At 41.0% G+C, this 24,263-nt stretch overlaps 1 protein-coding gene across 1 annotated transcript; it reads right to left on the minus strand.

The window, feature by feature from the left end:
- Positions 1-1,980: 1,980 nt before the first annotated feature.
- hdgfl3 (HDGF like 3) lies at positions 1,981-8,470 on the minus strand. The gene is made up of 6 exons (XM_028402267.1): positions 8,308-8,470; positions 7,596-7,672; positions 6,756-6,894; positions 6,294-6,455; positions 2,712-2,843; positions 1,981-2,564 (listed from the first exon to the last, which is right to left on the minus strand). Exons 1-6 carry the CDS (start codon positions 8,389-8,391, stop codon positions 2,538-2,540), a joined length of 621 nt encoding a protein of 206 aa, XP_028258068.1. The 5' UTR covers positions 8,392-8,470; the 3' UTR covers positions 1,981-2,537.
- Between the last annotated feature and the right edge of the window lie 15,793 nt (positions 8,471-24,263).

Here is a 24,263-nt window from a genome sequence, read left to right on the forward strand (position 1 = left end):
ATGCTAAATATGTTCCAAATACAAGCATAACAAAGATTTGAATGAATAGCCTAAAAAACACAACTTTACATAGGCTACAGAAGGTGCCCGTCTACATCTCATGAAAACATAAGTAAAGTAAAGGCAATGGGAACAAAGGCAGTAAACATTAAGGTTTGGCAAGTTTAAAATGATCACACTGCACACTATGACACAGGAAACAGAAAAATAAATGGATCATGAATTATTTTCCTCTGAGTTCACTGCATTCCCACAAGTGTGATTTTCTTAACTAAGAATAATGAACACTTTTGTACAGCAATGGTCTGGACTACAGTAACAGTAGAGCATGCCACTATAAAAAGCTTTAAAATATACAGTGATCTATTTCACAGATCCACAGAAGAACAGATGTATCACTTTTCCATAAAAAGATGAGCTGTAATCTAGAGCAGTCCAGGTAGAATAGTGGTCCTACTATATTCTACAACAAAAGTAAAATATACAGATATAGTTAATAAGGAGTTACAATGTGTAACCCAGTTGTGCACAACACTCCATACATTTACCTATGTATTTCCATTCATCTTTTCTGGTTACATAAAAGAGTAACATAGTGTGATGGATGATGTTTGACAGTTACTGAATATTCCATAAGTCACTCTCATATTTACCCCTGTAAAAAACCTATATCCAGCTACAACTAGAGTGATCAGTACATTTCAATACCAACATGTAGTAGGAGAGTATATATATGTGTGTGTGTGTGTGTGTATATATATATATATATATATATATACACACACATATATATATATATATATATATATATATATACATATATATGTATGTATATGGAGGTCTTACCAAATGCTTTTGTACACAGTGACAGGTGATCATGGCTAATACAATACAGAGGGTGGTATGCATGTCCAGTACAAATACAGTGTGATGACTATCTACACTATGTGCGATTATGAAGTACTGGGAAGACCACGAGCCACCCTGACACAGAATCACAGGACTGCATTGTCTCATAACCAGTACCAGATGCACCAATACTGTGTTTTTGTTGTAACACAGATTTCCCATACCCTTACAAAACAGAAGTTCAGAACACTTACTGTCCAACGGGTCACTTTTCACCAACAATCAAGAAGGTAGTATTTTGTTTCTATACCATAGCATATAAAAACATACATGTGACTGTGACCTTTTACCTAAAGGAATGATGTGAATTCTAGCTCTAAAGGAACACCAAGGGTCATGTTTCAGAATTCGGCAGCTTGTATTACTGGACATAATATATTGAGCAGTTTAAATATTGTTGCAGAAATATTTTAATATTACTGTTAAGCATGGTCATTTTAAAATAGCAAAAACAAAAAATACTGAATAGCCTAAAGAGGAGGAAGATGTGTTACAAGCATGTGGACACGTCACTTCTCTTCTGTGTTTGTGGCCCACATTAGCCTTGCATCCTTTTTGTTGCTAAAATGCTTTTACATTCGCCATCTGCAATATACTCAATGACAATATTAATACAACAGTTACAAAGCAGCCTGGCAATGGTCAGTTAGCTTATAGCAGAGCAGGGCTAAAAACAGTGTTTGTACCAAAAACCTTTCTCCAGCCCAAGTAAAATACATTTATTTTATTATTAACTAGAATTTATTGATTATTATTAGCTGCACTAGCTCACTTCTGTTTTGTCGAATAGATTTTGCTATTGGTTCTGTTTGTATATATTTACTTCTTTTTAAATGTAAACAACCTTGTGATACTTCCAAATAATCACAAACCACTACATAAGGTGACTACTGAGCAAAAACAATAAAAAATGACATTAAAATCAAATGTATGAGAAAAAAATCAAGAAAAATCTTATTTACATTATAAATGTCTGACATACCTTTAGTTAAAGTCATAAATTACAGAAAAGAAAACATGGAGACGGATGGACAGATGGACAATTACGTTCTAAATTTACAACTTTGGCAATTTCCCTTGGCAAAAAAGTTAACCTTATTTATTTAATTCCCCCACCTGCATCCCTGCTCTTACTCCTATTTTTATGGAACCACAGGTAAAATGGAGAAAAGAAGCCCTCCCAAACCATTGTCATTATCGGTGGTAAACTTATTTCATCTTGCCCGGCCCATCAGTTACAGCACAGACTCCTAACATCTGTCTACACATACATGCCCATTTACTTATCTTCCATTATTAACAACATAAACCTACAAGCATTCAGATCCACCGGATAATTAAAGATGTTTCGCTGTGTGTGTCATAGGTTCAGATGACTGAAGACTCTACTTTGAAGTGCTGAAAAAACTGTGTGACATAATGCCCAGTCTCACCCTGGTATCCACATGGTGACTGATACCAGATGTAGTAAGGGTGCATCTTTCAGACAAACACATACTCGGACATCCAACAGAGGTGGAGGTGAAGATGGCAGCCAGCAGAGGGTACTGATGAGAAATCATGTTGTAGATTCACCTTTCCAACATTACAGCTACAAAGAATGATTTCCCTTTCATGTTTCTTTTCTTCTAATGTTCTTCTATAAGTAGCTGGTTCTGAAGGACACAGACAGAAACAAACACAGCTATTATAAATATTATAAATATTAGGAATATTAGTAACATTTTTACTTGAAAATAAATTATTGTAAATTCCGAACCTCTACTCTGGAACAATAAAGAAGTGTTAAACCTGTATCCCACCTTATTGTCAGTGGTGCTGTCGTTGATGTTGTCTTGGTCTCCTCCTTCCGAGCCACTCTTCTGGTCGTCATCTTTCCCATCCTTCTCCAGGTCATCTTCTCCAGACGTCATCCTTGAGAGTTTTGAGGATTTCTGCCAGACAGACACACATATTATGATGCAGGAAAACAAATGCCTGAAAAGGATGGATTTTCTATATATTCTCTACTGTGAAATTCGGCCACAGATAGTTAGAATAGAATAAAATAGAATAGAATAAAATAGACTTTATTAATCCCTTTGGAAAGGTCCCTCAGGGAAATTCGGTTACCAGCAGCAATACAACAGTAACAGGGGCTGGTACACTCAAGATGGATTTTGTAACTCACAAACACTTAGACTGTTTTGGTGCTGAATCAGTTTTGAGTCAGAATTTCACATAAGAACCAAAAAGCTGAAGGATTCAATCATGTATGTGGTAACAATCTAAAGGCAATAACTGTCCAACAACACATCCACTACCTGCTGAAGGAGTCAAAATGCCTCAGGAGCTCCATAGGAAATACTTTTATCTCGCCACTGGTCAGTGAGTATGCATATGAGGGGGGTGGCTTAAAAGACATGTGCACAAACACACATACACACCATAAATACAGATAATCTTATACATATTACATATAATCGTATAATCTTTTCTCAAAGGAAGGTATTCCATTTCCCCCTTATAGCCTGTGTTAGGTCGCACACATCAGCACACAGCTCCCAAGCAGCACCACATTCCTCTGGATGCACAACTTGTGCTGTGTGTAATGGAGACTAGTTGCTAGGCAACTGTGGTTGCTAAGTGAGAGTAGGACGTGTGTGACTTTCAACCTGCTTCCCTTTACAGCAGCAGTGGCTTATACACTGATACAGTAACACTGTGGCAGTGCTGTGCTCTGCGCATTCACACATGAAAGCTTTCCAACATTTAGGAGAGGTCGAACACAAAGAATTGGATAATAAATAATCTATGAACATTCACAGCAATTGGCGTAAACATGTTGGACAGATTCATTGGCAGCATGGCTTACATGAATGTAAATAACTTTAGGACAGTGAAGCTCTATGACAAAGTGATATAATATGTGATAAAATATGAGATGCATGGGTAACTATAGGTTTCCAGGTAGAAATTATACTATTATTTTAATAGTATTATGACCTCACCAAGCCACGATACATGCTTTTTCATTCATCATCATTCATCTTTCCAGTTTTCACTAACTAAAAGTTCAAATAGGTATAAAAAAGAAAGATCACTCATTTTACTGACATATTGTGTATGAGGCTGAGTGATTCATTTCTAAACCCTTTCACTGTAAAAATAATTAAAGACACCCCAGTCAGTATTCATTCAGCCAATTATATCAATACAGGATACTGACAGCATTATTCTCTGACATTCAACTTCTAAAAAAAGTGTTATTGTTAGATTGCTACAAAGTTGCACAAAACACACAGACAGTGATGAAGAGGTCTGTGAAATGAAGCATATGGGTGAGCCAGAAACCCAGCGTCAGTCTGTTTGGTATAAAGAAGGTTCATTTTGGTCTTGGGAGGAACCTGTATGTAGTTTTTAAACAGGAAGCAATACTGTTGCAGTCAGCCAAACACATCAGCTATAACCCTAACCTAAAACACTGGGCTGTGACTGTCTGACCACACCAATCATTTAAATAAGTTAAACATCAAATATTAGGCAAACTGGGTCAAGAGCAATAAAACAGTGAAGGTTGTCTAGTGCTCAAAGAAAACACCTGTTTAATATGACCCACACACCACTCAGATCTTGGTTATCTCCTGACTCCTGAGCTTGGATACCTATTGGCGCTCACATCAAATTCAAGTCACAAGTGGTGAGGACAATCACACAGCAATCCAGACTGTGTTAGTCGTAGTTTCCTGACAGTGGAAAGAGCAAGTGCTACCAAAATCCAAACTCTTCTGAAAAGTATCTCACAATTAAATCATCTGATCACAGTGGTCTTAGTATCAGGCAAGACTAACAACAAATGATGTAAGTTTATTGTGTTTATTAATATGAATATATTATATTATTATACATAAATTAAACTGTGCCATTATTTATTTATCAAAAATAAACAAAAAACCTGTGGGCAGTACCCTACAGTTTCTATAGGATTTAATTGTGTGAGCTGCAGCAGGTGCTGCTGATGATCAGTCCTTGATGAACTGATCATCAGCAGGTGTACAGACCTCTATAAAAACAGAGGTTTTGACAGTTTGCTGCTCTGGAACATTCAGCTGTGTGTTAACACAATGACAAGAGAGAAAGACATAAACCATGGTGTTAGAGAAGCAGCTGTTGCTGCACATCAATCTGAAAGACTTATGAAACCATTTCAAACTATTTGGAGTTCAACGTTCTACAGTGAGAAAGATTATTCACAAGTGTAAACATTCAAGACAGCTGTCAGTCTTCACAGGAGTGGACGTCCCAGCCAATTCAGCCCAAGATCAGAGAAATACAAAAAAACCCAAGAGCTACATGTCAGAGTCTACAGACCTCACTGAGCATGCTCAGTGTTAATGTGACAGCACAAGACTGAACAAGTACAGTGTGTTTGTTTGTTACCAGGAGAAAGACTCTTCTGTCTAAAAAGCACATGGAAGCAGGACTGAGGTTCACTAAACTGCATCTGAACAAAGAACAACACTTGTGGAACAATGTCCTATGGACAGATGAGACCCCAGTGGAGTTGTTTGGTCTTAATGATCACCAGCATGTCTGCTGAAAACCAAACACAGCATGAAACACCTCATACACACTGTCAAGCACGGTGGAGGAGGACTGATGATCTGGACTTGTTTTACAGCTACAGGATCTGGACACCTTGCAGTCATTGAGTGGACCATGAACTCCTCTGTATACCAGAGTGTTCTAGAGACAAATGTGAGGACATCTGTCTGACAGTTAAAGCTTGGTGGGAATTGGGTCATACAACAGGACAATGATCCAAAGCACAGGAGCCAGTCTACATCAGAACGACAGAAAAATAAAAGAATCAAGGTTGTAGAATAGTCTAGTCAAAGTTCAGACCTCAACCCAGTTGAAATGCTGTGGCAGGACTTGATTATAGAATTACAAGATGGGGCACTACCTTTTGCAGATGACTCTAAATAAATAATGCTCAGTACTAAGATGTTATATGTTGTCTTTTCAGCCCAGGGTTTAAATGATTTGCATATCACTGCATTCAGGATACGCTTGCTTCTCACTCAGTGACACCTGGGATCAAAAGAAATTCAAAGCCCTAAAGTAAATTAAGCATGAGGAGCAATGACCAGGAAGTCAACCAGGAACACCAGAAGTTCAACAGGTAGGTACATAGGTAACACGGACAAACTACAACCAAAAGATGGAAAAACACACAGGCTAAATCCATGAAAGACCAGTCAGAAACCTGGATTATTACACACTGTATGAATCACCAGTTTGTCTCAAATCAGCCACATAACATGTATCAAGACTGTGAATCGGTTCACCAAATGGATTATAACATTTTCAGACCAGTTGTAATTGTCATAGATGTAGAGTACCTTAGAGGTGGCCGTCTTTTTCCGCTTAGATCCAGTCTTGTCTTCCTTCAGCTTTTCCTTGCCGTCTTCCTCTCCGACAGAGTCGCCCTCCTCACCCTCGCTGCTGCCATCAGCGGTGTTTCCCCCCTCCTCTGTTTCTGATGAGCTCTGTTGCTGAATAGCCTGTGATGTGGAAGAAGATTTTCAGTCATCCAGATCATTTTCATTCAAGCTGCTGCTTGGAGGAACATCTTCAAAAAAACTCTACAAGTCAAGTTGCCTCGCTTCAAGCTCTTAAATAGCCTGTGTAAATGTTTTGCAAAACTAAATAGACATAGTTAGTTCTGCAGTTGCCGACACCTCCATGTTAGAGATGTGGCAGAGTCAACAGTGTCACTTTGTAGTGCATGGAGCGTGTCTGGCACGTGTCCTCCCTCATGTTTTCTCCCTCTGTCTTTCCTCTGAACTAGGCTGCCAACTGACCTGATAGCCTGTGAACTTGACTCCAGGGTTGTTCTCAATCTCCCACAAGCCCTCGTTGAAACCTTTCCTCTTGTTAGACTTGCCAAATTTGTCTTTATACTCCTTGTAGGGCAGCAGATCCTTTGGCCCCAGGAATGCACTACAAACAGTTGCAATTGTTAATAAAAAGACAAGAACATCACATGAGCTATTACTACACATTTGTTTTCACAAATGCTGCACAGTACATATGTTTGGAGATCAAATGTTGGCAGAAATACATGTGTTTTTGTTTTGGAAGTTAAATTTAGACCTCATAGACATATCTATTAATCTACTTAACCTTTGATGCAGTTTACTATTTGTTGTTGAAGGAAGAAAAGAGCATGTGGATGTCTGATAAACCCCGGAAAAACTACTGATCCTTCAAATGTTCTTTATATTCTGAAAAGCTTTAGCTCAAGTTCATGATCTATTTACAAAATGAGTAGTAAAAAATGATTGCAAGCTTCACTAGTATTATAACTATTATACCGTCAACTATTTTGGACTATTTGTCATATCAAAATACTACCAACACACACACACACACACACACACACACATTTCTGACGTTAAGGCACTGTGACAAACTACCACAAGGAACTTTCTATCATAAAACATTTACAGATCTGCTTACTTCGTGCTGAGAACACTGTAAACAACAGATTTGAATCAGGGTCAAACTATGTGAGGATGCTATAACTAAAACATCAAAGCACCAATCTGTCATAGACCAATACTGACAGGCTAACATGTCAGTTACGGTCTCATATGGTCATAGTGGGACAGTGTGAGGCAGAAACGAGACAAAGTACATACGTTTCATGGGTGCCAAAGAAGAAGATGGGGTACTTGTTGGCGGGTGGTTTGACAGCTCCTTCAGGGAGCTCATCAATCTAAAGGAAACACAAACCTTTACATACATGTATCATATTTACAACAGTGGTGATTATAGGAAGTTACATTTCTGGAATATTTCTATCCGTGGCAGCCATCGTGTGCTTGCATCCTGTCATTAAAACGTAGTAAAACTACCATGAGTGTTGCTGTGCTCGGAGGAACTTGCATGATAGAAGTGGGCCAGAATCTGAGGCCCCACTCTGCTCTCAGGGCTACAGTGTATGATCCATACCTCTGACATGAGGCGTGCTGGAACAGGGCTGCGGGTTACCTGAGGTCAGTACAGGCTCATTATTCCTGCTGTGACAGCACGAGTGCAAACATGACCTTACTTTGAAAATAAATAGCTCTATGGTTAAAGATTCAAATCCTCAAACACTATAATAAAACTCCGGCTTGAGCAGACGGGGACAGGGCAGGTAAAGGGAAAATGGAGCCGCACAATCTTCCGTTACTTCTGGTGTTAAAATGTCTACATATTCACTCAGCCTGTTTCACCCAGACCCACAGAGGCTGAGGAGCGGAGTCAGCGCAGCATCCTTCCCATGCACCCAGCAGCAAAACAGCGGCTGAATGGTGTACATCAACCCCGCCTCCTTGTGCTCCCAGCCCGGCCGCATCCCAGACTCACCCTCGCCGGCCAGTGCGGGTATCCCTTCATTTTAGCGAAAACCAGATCTCCTGCCTTGTATTCCCGCGGCCGTGGTCGAGCCATGTCGCTGGATAAATAGTGAGGTTTCCGATGACTTTATAATCCTTTGCAATTCTCCCCGGGGCCCTCAGCGCAGGGCTAAATAATGGACCATCAATGTTTTTATATCAACACTGCAGTTTACACGGAAATAAATAATTAAAAAACGCGAAACGGGGCCCGACAGAGGGCTATCCTCTTACGCACAATGTAAGGTGTAAAAGTTGTCGAGAATTGCCTTAGTTGGAGAGAGGTACTAGTAAGAAACGTAATTGAAGAGACAAATTCAACTTCCGGTCTTCAAAATAAAATCCTGACGCGCATGTCAGACGCTACCCTGAACATAAGGCAGCTTTGGAGACTGGATGAAAGGTGACATTACATTTTGTTGAAATCTGGTGAGGTAAAAGACAATTTGTCTATTCGTAAATAGCAGCAGACCTCTGTCCGGACGTCTGTCCGGTTTGTTGACATGGCCCAAAAACTTGCGTGTTGTTTGATGATTTTGTATTAACGGTAAGAGCTCTCACTCCTTCGATCAGTCACGCCACTAAGTCACACAAACACGCAGTGATGCACACTATCGGAGTGAGACATCCCTCCTCCACTCCCTGTCCGTTCCATTTGGGAGACCCAGAGGTGAACTGTCCCCTGCACCCCCCCCCCCCCCCCCTTCTCACACAGCTTCTTTCTTGTTTTTTATTATTAAGTAATTGGATATACAAAGTCTTGAGAGGATAATAACAAAAATACAGATGAAATGAGGTACAATATACACTGCTCAAAAAAATAAAGGGAACACTAAAATAACACATCCTGGATCTCATTGAGTGAAATATTCCAGTTGGAAATCTTCATTCATTACATAGTGGAATATGTTGAGAACCCCCGTCCATCAGCTTTTCCTGCCACATGCTTACTGCCAACACTTACTTCCTCGGACTCCCTTCCCCGTCCTGCCACAGGTGACAGCAATCAACAATCAGCGATCACCTCAGGAAAACCGGCCTTCGTCACACAACAGAAACATCCCCCCTTTGACTACAATATTCACCCAAGAGGATGTTTCTGTTATGGCACCATAAAGTCTGAGTAATTTAAAATGGTGCCATTATCATCCATTAAATCGTTGGAATCTATTGTTCCATAAGGTTAGATTATGGGGAGAAAAGTTGTGGGTAAATATCATTTTCCAAAAATGCAACATCTGTTCATGAAAATTAGATAGTTTGATGGGGATCCCGTTCACTTCAAAATCACATTTCAAAATAAAGTGTAAACCTCCTAAACCTCAAAAATGGACCTTGGGATGTGGAACCAAATGGAGTTAGGCTGTGTCAGACACGATTTTATTTTTTGAAACCTTTATTAGTCCTACAATGGGGAAATTGCTTAAGGCAGCCCAGCAAAGAGCACCACACACCAGTGAGTACACTGGAGGCTATGCAGGTAAAGTGCCTTGCCCAAGGACACACAACAGTGACTAGGGAGGAGTTGGGATCCAATCATGGATTCAAATTCTGGAGCTTTAATACTGACTGGCCCTCATCTACTAATTTTGAAAGCCCCATATCCAATCTCTTCGAGTATATATGAGCTAGCAGTCAGTACATAATAAGGTGATTGGTCTCCAATTGTCCAGCAATAGTTTATTAGGGCCCAAGCACGAAACATGCGAAAGCCCTATTGAAATGCAAGGGTTTCTTATTATTATACTTGACAATTCTTCTGGGTCCGGTATCGCCATTTTGACCCCCTGAACATGCTCAAAAACTCACCAAATTTGGCAGACTTGAGACTGTCGCCATTGGAGGGCGTGGCTGCATGGCTCTGCAGCGCCCCCTAGAATGAGATCTGACTCCCCATTTGACCTACAGATATGAAAATCGGTACACATATGTATCACCTTAAGACGAGAAAAAAAGTCACTTGGAGGTATCCTCTAAAACGCACAGGAAGTCCGCCATTTTGCTTTTTTCACTCCCCGCACTTTTGCGAACTCCTCCTAGGGGATTTGTCCAACCCAGCTGAAAATTGGTCTGGTTACTCTTAAAGGACTAGGGACATCTGACTCTGCACACATTATATGCTGATATGCTACAGTCACTGCGCCACCTACTGGCCGGAGAACTTGTCTTTTGTATTTGTTTTTTTGGTGTACTCTTCTGCCCTGCAGACCACAGCTCGTGCCGGTGGCGGGGGAGCGAGGTCATGGGACGAAAGGGGAGGTGGCTGCTTGTTATTTTTGTACCTGGAAACATTTTTGTGAATATAAAATTTGGGATTAAAACAGCAAGAATCCATATTCCTGGCAGGCAGAATTGGAAACAGAGTTCTGTGTGATTACAGGCAAATTCAGGCTCAGCCTTCTTTGAGGTTGCTGCTGAATGAACGTTGTCCCACAAGTCACATCAGCTGAGGACTCTCAAGCTTCCACTCCACATTTCCGGCATGTCCTTCATGTGCCACCAGCAGCACAATGACCAATGTTTGCATTGATGAGCCAATAATTATTCTGTTTATTATTGACCTTGTGTATTGTGATAAAAATGACTTATCTACCTGCCTTTTTGAAAACATTTTATATTTAATGTACTATAGAGTCTTGTAAATTAGACACATTTTTGCTATCAAAAAAACACATTCATCAGAAACACTCGACATTTATTCAGGGAGATACATACACATGAAAATGCATCATGGGATTTTTTTTCCTGTTTATTATCTTCTGTGATGTCAAAGGTCAAATTTCTAAGATTATTTTCAGTCAAAATGCTAAAAGAGTATCCATGTAATACCACTTTGTACCACTAGGTGGGATCGTAGCGGACGACAGTGTTCACTCTGATCTCATCAGAAGAAGAACAGCGAAGAGAGATCGGCTTCACTTTTGTTCTATAATTTTAACCTTTTTTCAGTTTTTAGACAAAGATGGCGGACGCTCATGGTAAGTGGCTGTTGGAGAGCAGGTTTATCGGGAGAACTAGCTAGGGTTACTCTTAGCTCAGCATAGATCCTAGTGCAACATTTTCTTTAAAATCATTGACATTCATCAGGACTGTTTTCTTCATGTTATTAAAGGTATTTCCGTCTTGATGTCTGTTGTCTGCCTCTCCTGCAGGGATGAAGCAAAGCGCAGGGTCCAGTGGAACCACAGAGACCCACGTACAGGTAAGTCTGCACGCTGCCGCGACTTTAACCCATGTTTAAAAAGCTGACAGTTCATTCTGAAGACACACATCTGAGCGACGGTGAAATAATAGAGCTCCTGCTGCCATTTTTCTATGTTTAAAGACCATATCAGTGCAGCCCAATGGCACACAGAGAAACAGATGTGCATTGTTTATGTTTTATTGTCAGAGGTGCAAATATGTTAACAGATTGTACATGCAAATCAAATATGTCCAATTTTTGCCTTGTGGCAATGATGTTGAATGATTGTCGAATTCTGGGGGAAAAAAAAGGTAAAAATCTGCGATTTTTGCACAACTTTCAGAGGGGGGAGTGTCTGAAGGGCTTTGTGTGGAGTTCTTCCTCTTCTTTCTTGTCGGCCTCCTCGTCCGCCTTCTCTAGCCTCTTAGCCTTTTTCAGCTCCTCCTTTGTGAGGAGTTGTTTTTTCTTCCTCCGTTTGGACCTCCGTCAGTCTGAGCCTGTGTCTTTAGCTTCAGCAATGGTCTTGTTCAGCTGCTCCTCTAAGGAAGACTTCTCCTCTGCCAGTTTTTGGATCAGACTGTCTCTTTCCAGGACAGTCTGGTTGGCCTGGTCCAGGTTGCTTTGCAGTGTGCAAACATCATTTGCCAGCTCTGCACATTTGTCAAAGCATTGGTCCAGTTCGTGCAAAACAGCCTTTCTGAAGTCTTCGGTCACAGTTGCAGAGGTGGCATTCAGATTTGTGATTTTAACAACTAGCTAGCTAGCTAACTGACTGTCAACATGGTTGCGCCGTTTGTGTGCAAACTATAATAATAATAACTATAATAATACTATTTAATTACCTGTCCACAGCATCCCAAGGCTAATTGTACTGACACACATTCACACCCTGTGCTAAAGTCTATATGCTGGTATGCACTACGCTGCACTTTATAACATCCTGCTGGACTTGACCATGTCATTACTACAAAGTAGCTGTTTTGAGTATTGTTGTGTTTTTTGTATTAATGTATTTTGCCTTTTCTGAGCTGTCGGACCAAATCCCGTTGTTCTATGACAATAAAGCGTCTTGATTCTTTCTGATGTCTCCACAGCTGTTCCACAGGCTGTAAAAAAGGTGTTCAGGTGATTCTGGAAAATATCAAAACAATTTCGTAATGTTTAATTTGACACTCCTCGATTATAGCCAGGACACAAACCACAAGAAGCAGCCACATGGTCTTTGTTAAAGAAGATGACGACGAAGTCATTGTTGGTGCTAACCTGCTCTCTCTCTCTCTCTCTCCCTCTACAGGCAAACTTCAACCAGTCTGACCCTGAAGTTATTAAACATTTGAGTCAAGACCAAAGACATCCTGAAGACATCCTGAAGACATCCTGAAGACATCCAGGCTGTGCTGAGAGAGACGAGCACTTCCCTGGCTTCACTGGAGATGAGGTACATGAAGGAAGAGGGTGAAGGTCCAGTAGTACAAATCTGTAAAGCTCTGAAGCATCAGGGTGTTGTCCACTGAGAAAATGTCTTACTAGCTCATTTTAATTTCGCTCAGATGAGGCTGAACATGTAGTTTTGGGGCACCATGGTTGCTTAGGGTCCGCATATAGCAAGAAACAATGTAAGGGGGCGTCAAATTATTTTTTTTGTTTTGGGTTTGAGGTCAAAGCTGATGTTTCTAAATGATGTTTCTAGATCGCCACGTTTGGATGCTGGAATTCTATGTTTCTTAGTCTCTTCTGCCACCTACTGATCGTTTGGAGTTACAGCATTATGTCTAGTTGAAGTGTTGCGATGTAGTGCCTGTAGTTTTTTCTTTTAGCATAAACCTTCCAGTTGATTAATGTTAGTAAAAGCTGAAAGTCTGTTTTTAAGTGTTGGAATCTAAACATCACTCCATCTTTATCCCTTCATAGATGAGCCCGTTTGCCTTCCTGGAACATCCCTCTGCCTCAGCCTGCACTGCTTTCCAGGTTTTTTGCTGTTACTTTTTACTACTTTTTTTTAACCAGTGTTTTTACCAGATGATGTGACTGCAGTGTCCGTGGTGCTGCTGAGCTCCAGCAGGATTGTCGGATATGCGGGATGCAGCAGGAACAGTTTCCTGATGAGTGGCTCTGCAGCAACAACACCTGGAGACATCTGGACAGCCAGAGTACACAGATCAATGCAGGTTTTTGAAAGTTAAGTTTATAAACTGTGCACAAGATTCACATAAATACAGACTCACAGTTGTCTTGGTGACATTCCTTTGTGTTTTGATTGGCTCGCTCGCCCAGAACAGGAACACTGATTGGCCAGTTGAGGTGGAGATTGCAGATGTTCCCAAAACCAGATGAGGACACACAAAGTCTGCTGTCCAAAGATGGTGACCATTCGCCCCATCGATAAATCTGCACCTGACAGACAAAGAGAAGGAAAAACAGGCAAGAATCAGGAATGCCATCTAAATCCTACATGCTTATTGATTACCTTTCACTGCTTTACCTTCATGACACCATTTGCTGAGTGCTGGTCCATGCGGTAACTCCCAGAAAAACATCCTCCACCGAATCGCCGTCAACGCCCCACAACAACGACACCTACCCAGGAAAAAAAAGTACCAAATAAACCCAAAAACATTTGTTGTGGTTCCAATCTGAAATGTGCCACCGCTCTATAACATATTTCATATTGAAACAGGAAGTGAGTGCAGCTAAAACCTTTGGAAGCTGTGACATGATGTCAACTTACTGCATTTAGCATGCTAACACCAGACATGCTAGCACCTGATGTTCATCCTTCGTAACACTAGATGGCAGTAATGCATGTTAACACTGACCAGAAAACAGAAAAAAATGAAGAAGAGCACAACAACTAGTAAGCTAGCTGCTAACAGCTTCTGGCTACTCATTACCCTCACCTGGAAACAGTTAGCCTGTTAGCTTCTGTAAACTGAAGGGGAAATAGGCATGCTGAGCCTGTCATTCTGAACTGATTGATATAACCATATGCATATGCGGGCGTGGCCACATGGCTTGATAGCGCCCCCTAGGATTAGATATGGGTCCCACTTTGACCTACAGACACGCAAATCGGTACACCGATGTATCTCCTCTAGACGAGAACAAAAGTCTCTTGGACGTACCCTCTAAAATGTACAGGAAGTCCGCCATTTTGAAAAACCTGTGCCACTTTCTGTTTCACACCTGCCATACTTTTATGAACTCCTAATCGAGGAATTTCCCCATTAGTATTGGGGTTTTTCATTCTCCAACAACCAATTAAACTTAATAGATTGTATTTCTCTTGAATAGTGCCATCTAATGGGCTTCTGGTCCATCACTTTTAAAGAGAGAGTCTACACTTTTTATTGCTGACTGGTTAGCCTGGGCCCAGTGATACAATATGGAAAATGGGATAAGATCATTGCATGGAAATATAGCCTAGCAGCATTTATTGAAAGACATGATCGTATAAGATGAAAACAGATTACATTTGTCCTGATAGTCTTCTTTTGTTATTTTCTTTATATGGGTGTCAAATTTTACATTTGAAACCAAAACTACTCTCAGATATTTGTAATGTTCAACTTTATCAATTGGTTCACAATGAATTATGATCTTGAAGTTATCTGTAGATTTCTGTCATAGTGAAAAACACATGGACACAGTTTTGGAACAATTTGAAGACACTGGGAGACACTGTCCATCTGTTTGTTCAACAGCTCTGCAGCCTTATCTGGAGTCTTTGCTGAGACATATGACGGTATCATCAGCATACAGCTGGCACAGCTTCTGTGCAGATGTCTGTGCAAAGGTCCCAGGATTGAACCTTGTGGTATTCATTTTATATTCACAGGGAGCTGAAATACTGCCATTGATTTTTACACTCCGTATCCTAGACTCCTGATATGATGTAAACCAACTCAGAGCTTGCTGAGAGAAGTGTATTTTTTTAAGTTTAAGTTTAAGTTTTTTGGCTCAGACTGAAAACCTGACAAGTGTGGCCTCTACGTGCCTGCATGACCTCTGACACCTGGGAATGCTCCTGATGAGGAGGCAGATGTTATCCTGAGGGATCTTCTCCCAGACCTGGACCTGAACCTGCTCTCATCCCTGAAGAGCACAGGGTGCTAATGGTGAATCTGCCAATCTTGGTGTTCTCTGGCAAATGCCAATCACCCCGTGTGGCTGTAAGCACAAGCCCCACTTGTGGACGTGGGGCCCTCATACCACCCTCATGGAGTCTGTTTCTGACAGTCTGAGCAGAAACATGCATATCAGTGGCCTGCTGGAGGTCATGCTGCAGGGCTCTGTTTCTGGCCAAGGCCTTTTTGTGTGGAGTTTGTATGATCTCCCTGTGTGTGTTTTCTCCTACATATCAAAGACGTGCATGTAAGGTTAAGTGGGGACTCTAAATTGTCCATAGAATGAGTGACTGCTTGTTTGTCTCTTGTATTATTGTATTAGCCCTGCGATAGACTGGTGACCTGTTCTCTCACCTATTAATAAACAGCTGCAATAGGAAAAACAGGGTTAAGACAATAGATGGATGATGACCTTATGTTGTTTTACGAATTGTTCATTGGTCAGTCACAGACATCAGTTCTAAACATAACCGTAGACAGCAGGATTTAGTGTAAATAATTTAATGGAGAGCAAACAGGGCCAGACTGTTTAATGGCAGACACAAAGGTGATGTTAAATAAAATATCATACCCAATGTGGCTCTACTGTGACAAACAAGGATTTTTTTCATTGCTACTGGTAGCAATGATACCTATGATTGTGTGAATTGGCTGCCTGATGATTTACCCAAAGATGTCTTGTATGAAGTCTGAACAGTTATTCCTGCACCACTATGCAGGCTCCAGCCATTTGAGACATGAGGCAACTGTGTTTCCTATGATTTCCAGCAGATGGCAGCAAGAAACAACCATCTACTTCATGTGTGAAAGAAGAATGCTATGTGTAATTTGTGTGTGAGAAGAAACCCCAAACATAAAAAGGTCTATCATGTATTCTATTCAGGCAGACTAACCAGATTAATTGAACTGTGGATGGCAGCACAGGCAAAGACAAATGCAAGCCTGTTTGTCCTGTAATGGTTCACACTGCTATCGTCTGTCTCTTACAGATATTTCTGGCCTGCTAAGCCAATGTCTTGTTCCACTATTTTAACATCAGGAAACCATTAGCCCAAAACCATTACATGCCTTCCATCTATCTCCTCAGCTATTTGTTTCTGAATACACTCACGTATTCCTTTATTCAAACACTCTGCTGCTGCTAACACCTTGACAACAGGTGGAGAGTTAAAAAGAAAGGTATTTCCAAGGTCCTGTCATCTTGTTGTATCGGGGTTTTAGCTAATTGCATTAGCTGGGTCCTTGGTGTTTATAATGTCCTTGAAGTTCTGTGTAATTCAGAAATGTTCTAAAACTGCTTTCCCCCCCCACATTGTGACTGTTGTTCATTGGTGCACAAAACCCAGATAAATCTGCCTTCTACGGCTGCCAGTAGTGCACTGTCAACTCCCATAATACAAAATAGCCACAGTCATAACAATGCCTGCAACCAGCCACAGTACTTCACAGCCATAGCCCTCCTGGCATGCTCAATTTATCATACATTTTGCACTTTCACACTGTCCACAGAAATACCTTCATGTGGCATTAGTGTTAGTTTGTGAAGAGGCCCTCTGACACCCAGCCTGATGCACCTTCCACGGCTCGCATTCATGCCCAACCTGAAGGGAGAGGCGCGAGGAGAGGACCTCAGAACACAAATGTGGGCAATTTGGTTTGCGGCTGACACCCCGCACACTGAATAAATGATCTAAATGCTTGCCGTGGGTGTGGGGTGGTGGGGGGGCACACACCCATTGTGGCCCTGTGGAGGCCAGCCAGGATGAATATGAAGAAATGAGGCAGACATCCAGTAAATAATACTTGCCATTGTGCCCCTCAGCAAATGGGGAAGGGGGGTCGCTCTGCATGATATGCCAGGCCCTGGCACCCAGACCTAAAGCTGTCACCCCTGCGGAAACATCACGCTCGCCTCCACAATTTGTGCACTTAACACTTCAGTTGGCACATGACAGGTGCTTATTTCCCCGCACTGGCTTTTCCCCTCGCAGTGATGCCTCTGAGCCCTGGGCACACACGGCATCTGGTATGGGTGTCTGTCCACGAAGCCGCTTGCTGTAAAAGTGTGTGACTACACCAGTGATACTTTTCACATCTGCTCACATTGCGTTTGCAGGCCACTGAGCATGGCTTCAGTGTGCTTGAATATGTGTGTATATGCATGTGAGGGACAGAGGAGTCATGTGTCCAGTGCTGAGGGTCACAAAATGCCTGTCTCTCTCTCTCTCTCTCCACGGCCAACAGGCCTCACCACATGAAGACATTATATTCATATGTTAAACTGAATGAAGTTTAAGTCCCATTTTGATTGGATACCTCTTTGTCTAAAACTACATCAAATGACCTGACTTCTGTGTCATGGCTAGTTTTATTTTTAAATACATTTAAAAATAAATGTGTATGTCCTACCATGTATTTAGGATTGTTTTATTGCAGCTGTAAATAGTGGACTTAGTATTACAGTGAATACACCTTCCCTGAAACGGCTGTAAGCTGTTTGGCCTTGAAAGTACCCACTCTCCCCAGTGTTATAAATAATTGAATGTCCTTTTGAGACTGGCTCTTACCTTGGCGCCCTAAATGACGTTCCTGGATATTGTAATCACACTTGTCATGTTTAAGTCCTTTACTTCTTGTAGTCAAAGTCACGGTTTCATCCTTCACTCTCAAATCCCATGGCTGTGGTTGACAATTCAAAAACAGAAGTGGGACTACTCCACTTTCTGTCCTTGTCAATCACAAGGAGTCTGACTCTTTTCCTGCAGGCCACAGTCGAGACTGCAGGGAACGATTGTCAGGTGGCATTACTGTCCCACTAATGCTGCAAAAGCCAGCTTTTTTTACATTACAAAAAAAATGTTAATGTATTATTTAACACAAGATTTTGAGTTCTGAAACGGGCAGTTGCTGACAAGATCCCTGGGTGATGGTGAGACGGCTGTGAGGCAGTGTGACAAGAATGCCTCAACTTCTCTCATACCCGTTAACAAACACACACATTTACATGCATTACACACACAGATGTGTAGCTCTTACTTCACAGAAGGCCTTTATGCTCACTTACTTTCCAAACTTCTTGCAACCTTACGCAACGCGACGCTTTAGACCCCAACCCCATATGAGCCCCTAACCTTTGTATTAAATGATTTATGTTATAGGACCCACGTTGGTTTGACCGTTTAGTCACACACATATATTACTGAGCCATAGCAGATACAAGTTTGGAGTCCTCAGACAGGGTAACCACAATACTTACAGCTCCTCTGTGGTGGAAAGAGGTTTGGTTTTGACAGGTAGGAACGAGAGGCCAGCTGTAAGCGATACCCAGGTGGTCCCAGTCCCTACCCCCACCACCACATCAGCCCACTGCCACCCTGATTGGCATTAATTGGCAGGTGGTGGGGTTGAAGGTCAAAGGGGAACAGTAGATGGAGAGCTGGAGGGGAAGGAAAAGAAGCTGATAAAGCAAGTGAAAGGAGACGGGCAGAGGAGCTGACAGGCTGAAGGCTGTAGGCCACACTACGCTGCTGCTAGTGTGGAATAAAAACAGGGAAAGTACCCAACTCAAATTTCTGAAATAACGATTACACAATTCTGTATATGAGTCATTATCAACCCATTTTTATATTGTTAGATAAAACAGACACCATAAATAGATAGTTTATAATGAGGCAGTAAATTGTTAATCCACAAATCCAAATCCTGTGTTTTTATATGTATATATGTCTGAAGTGAATGAAGGGGCATCAAGGGCGAAAATCTGTTAATTTGACTAATTCCTTACAGCAAATCTGACAGAAGAAAGCAGGCCATTTAAAGCTCACACATCAACATTCTATTCTTTATTTCCATTTCCTTTATTGGCACTGTGTTTAGTGCCAATGCTATTACTGTAATGAGTCAGATCAGTGTTTCAAGAAAGGCATTTAGCACATAGCAAGCTGAGATGATGTCAATGGTTAAACACAATTCAAATAATAAAATTCAGTAACTACAAATGTTAACTTCTAGTCAGCTGTAGCCTAACGGATTTATACACTGTATGTAGCAAGTGATGAAAATTACAGTAGCAATTGAGTTTTTAAAAAAGACCTTTTCAATCCTCACTCTTTTTCCCTTTGTGCTCCCACAAATTCACTGCATAGACGTTTTCGGCGCTGCTTGTGTGTTTAGGCAGACAGCTTTTGAAGGCTGCCATGCATTCTTTGGTGTCGAGCATTGATTTGTCCCTCAGTAAAAAAAATCAAATGAATTGCATTATATAGATGTCCCACATTAGATGGGTGATTATGGCAGGCTGAATTTTGATGTATCAGGGTAACAGCAGTGGACTTCAGAGCAAGATGAAGAGACAGCGGGTCACGCTGCCATCAGCCTCCTGCTGACCAGCAACTGCTGCGTTGAACAGAAATCAATACTGAGACCCAGCATCACAAGTTTATGAAGGAGATGTACTTGCCTCTTTCGCCGTAGCTTTTAAGGCAGCTCCACACAGGCCTGGTCTCAAGATAAACATAACCCTGATGACTCCCTGTAATTGTTTGTTGAACAGTTCAGACAAACTGGCTGAATGAACGGAGGCTCTCAATAGTGTCTCCTTGTCACTCCAGTGACAGTTACTTTGCAGGGACTGAAAAACATGTTTTTCTGTCTTTCTTAAGAAAACCCTTTTATCCCAATGTTTTTACCCATTTCTTTTTTTTGCCTGAACCTGGGTGACTCAATCTTTTCTTCCCTCTGGGCTAAATTGATGGCAGTGCAGGAGTTAATTGTTCAGGCATGTGTTTGGCTTCCTGATGGAGAGTGGATGTGGATCAGGGTGGGGTCATGGTTCACAATGACATGTTTTTTTTCAGGGCACTGGAAATGGAGAAGAGGCCATGGGAGAGTGCTGAACATGGGTGTGAATAGGAGTTCCACTAAGGCACTTAAACCTGTTTCTATACAGCAGCTAACAAAAGAGAAAAATCATCTTACACATCAGAGACGATAGCATATCCAATGAGAGATACAGCTTCACAGAGACTTCAAGTTAAAACGCAGGGCACACAAAGAGCCTCCATTTGTTAGCATGAAAAGAACTGTGACATACAGTAAAATAACCACAGAACAGTTAGCTTTCAAAAGTGAACTCCCGGTAAACTTCAAAAACTTTCATCTATAATTTCTTAGAGCCACGTCTCAAAGAATTTGATTATTACCATTTGGTTTTCTAGGTTTTATTCTGAAAGGCCTATTAAGGACACGAAAGAATCTTCGAAATAAATGGTAGAAAACCAGAAAAATGAAACCCCCAAAATTTAATGTTACATGTTTTGTCAAAAGAAGGTTACAGAAGATAAAAATACAGAACACTGTAGTGGCGACTGGAAAATCATTTTAATATTTACTAATTAATTTAAACGGGTGTGATGGACAGATTTTATTTTGATTCATATTTGCTGTATATACCGTATTTTACAGTTTTTTTAATCCATATTCCATTTCCTAATCAAATCCTAAAATAAACTGATCATATCATAAATAGTTGAATTTCAGGCAAAATGTTCCATCCAGCATAGATCTATACTCATTAATGCATGGAAATAGACACATCATCACAATTGATTGATAATACATCCACCTGATACGACACGTTTATGCTAATGTAGCATATGATTGTATTACCTGACATCATTCTAACATGGGAATAGAGTAAGGAAGCAATGTACCAGGCCCTCAGGAGTCTGGGGTTCCAGTCCCCCTGACACTGTGAGCTGTTTTGTTTTTGGTGTTAAATTTCCTTTTTGCTCACAATTTAGTTTCATTTTTAATCGTGCCTGGATGCCATTAAAAACTACTGGTTAAGGTTAGTGATTAAAACAGGGTAAGGGCTTAGGTACAGATCTCTTAAAACACAGAATCATTTTTTAAATGGAAAAATGCTCCCACATGGTTGCCATTTTTGGCTGCCATGATGGCAAGTACCTGCCCCTAACTGTTACCAAGGACAGCATGTTATGCAGAGGATGGGCTGAAATACCTTTAATTCTTTGTGCTGTAAGACTTGGAACATTCGGGTTTTCCAGTTGCTTTACCCTGCACATATCTACTAAATGTGAAATGTGTGAAAATAGTATCATATTTTAAAAAACATTATCTTCCTATTAGATATGTATGTATATACACATATGAGTACCACACACCTATTGAGAAAGGGACTAAAGACTCGGTTGGATGAAATCCAATAAAAATATTTAAAATGTAACCACAGATAAAAGCTAAGGTACAGACCATGTCTGTGTTTACTGTTGTTTTTGTTTCTGATGAGCTGAATGTCTCAGCCGAGTAATGTGCGTATGTGTTGGCATCAGTCTGGGCCCAGAATGGACACTGGGGTGACTGCGCAGGATGAAAGGAGCCTCCAGCTGGCAAGGCAGCTATGTGGTGGTTACTGGGAGGGGGGGTCCATGACCGAGTCCAGCATCTTGTAGCATTACTTCAGCCAGCTTAAGCCATCTGAAGACACCAAATTGCACTGCAGTCGACCAGTGATCTGGGGTTATTTGTCTCAGCGGCTGTTGTTTGGTTCCTTTAACTTACTTCTTCATCAGAGTGGGGTGAGTGGAGTCAGGAAATCACAGGGGTATTTAACAAAGCTTGTGTAATTGATTGTGGCAGATCCTGCCAGCAAACAGCAGGTCCACAGCCCCTTTCACTGCACCCAGCAGAGGGTCTGCATTGATGTGAATAAGAGAATTATCTCTACTCTGGTGACTCGGGCTGGAAGACACTGGAAATTCAATTAAACCAATCTATGTTCTCAATATCCACAGCCTGTGTGTTGACTGTAAGTCCGGATTTTGACTTCCACAGCAGCTTCACTTACTGAAGGTGCTGCCTATGAAGACAGGAAGTGAATGGGTTCTACTGAAAACCCCTTTAGTTGTGCATGTATTATTTTGAGTCAGATGTAAAGCTGCACTTCATTAGAACATATTATCATCTTGTTCCACACTTCAAACAGTGACCGAGGGGTCAGCTCTGTGACTCACTGTGTGGGCAGATAGCGTGGTTAGTAGATGTACGTTTTACACGGTCAAGCCATTTATTGTCTCATGTGGGAGCTTTGTTAGGTATGAACAGTTTGGATGAATGCTGAGACCGTGTTAACCACGAGACAATCAGGTGGAACGGGCTTTGTGCAGCCATGGAAAACTATGTGTCGAGTGTCTTAGGCAGACGCTACACCAGCAGCAGAGGAAAAAGGGACAGTAGCACAAATCCCACTCTGTTATAAAGGAGATTTGAAGAATTAGATGACTTCCTCTAAGTGTGCTTTGATAGGACACCACTTGAAAAAGTGAGTGAAAAATGGGAAGATGAAGGTCATGCTTTCACTTTAAAAGGTGTAATGAATTAACCTCAGCTGAAAAGACATGTTTTTACCATATTAGATCTGAAAGCACTTTTTTCCCTTTACATTTTAACTTTTTTCAAAAAGTCTCTCTTTAGTCTGCATATTAGTGCCATGTTTAAAAAGTGATAATGTAATGCTCTAACAAAATCTAATTATATAAAACTATGTCATGCTTTTTATGCAAAATTGACCCACAAGCTGCCTAACAATACAATGAAATACAGAAAATGATAGTAAGGAAGGAAAAGGAAATTATAAAATATGAACAAACATAGTAAGATATAGAAATCAGCAAAGAAAAAAGATGTAATCAAATAAATAAAAAAATAAATAAAGGTTTAAAAATAGGTCTTAAAGGTAGGGTAGGAGATTTTGAACACTCAGTGAGAGTCAGCCAGATTTTGAAAGTAAACACACGTCCCTTTCTCTCGAAGCTCACCCCGAAGCCACGCCTCCCAACCAGTCTGTGACTTCAGCCATCATGCACGTACCTCTCTGGTGCGCGCAGAGCAGGAAGAGAGTGACAACCAGCCAACTATATGCGCAGGGGCGCCTCGTAGGATTGGCTGATGTTTTTAGCGTTTTATAGCTTCCACAGATGATTAATATTCTTCGTTTTAAAGCGAAACTGCCGAACGAATCGGTTGCTATCGGATTGTAAAGAGAAGTTACACTAATTTAACAAAAAGTGCATCCGAATGAAATCTCCTACCCTACCTTTAATAATTCCTTGGCTACTGATCCATCAGCATAGCTATGAAGAGTGTAGAGATCATCTCTACAGTAATCTAAAACAGAGAAGCCAGAACCATTCTGTGACAGGATCCAACATGGCTGTCTCAGAAACACAGCAACGAAAGAGGCCAGATTGGACCATTTTTAATAATTATTGTATATGTGAGTCTTTCAGACCCTGACCGTGATCCTCCACCAAGTTCACTCCTGGTGTTTTTTTTTTTTTTTTTTTTACCAGTAAACAAGCAATCTGTTACTGAACTACACTAAATAAGTACACTAAACACAACAACAGTCTTATAAGGTGATGTTCACAGCCCTAAAGTAAAATGCAAAATGTTTATTTTCCCATACTCATCCAGGTCTCTGAAGGATAGAGCAGTGTAGTTTCCAGGAATCATGAATTATGAATTATTTCATGATTCCTGGCCTGCTAGTGGTGATTCAGGCAGCCTGAATGATGCCAGGGCAATCAAAAATGGGGT

Source organism: Parambassis ranga, chromosome 3 (assembly GCF_900634625.1).
Source record: "Parambassis ranga chromosome 3, fParRan2.1, whole genome shotgun sequence".
Lineage (NCBI taxonomy): Eukaryota > Metazoa > Chordata > Actinopteri > Ambassidae > Parambassis > Parambassis ranga.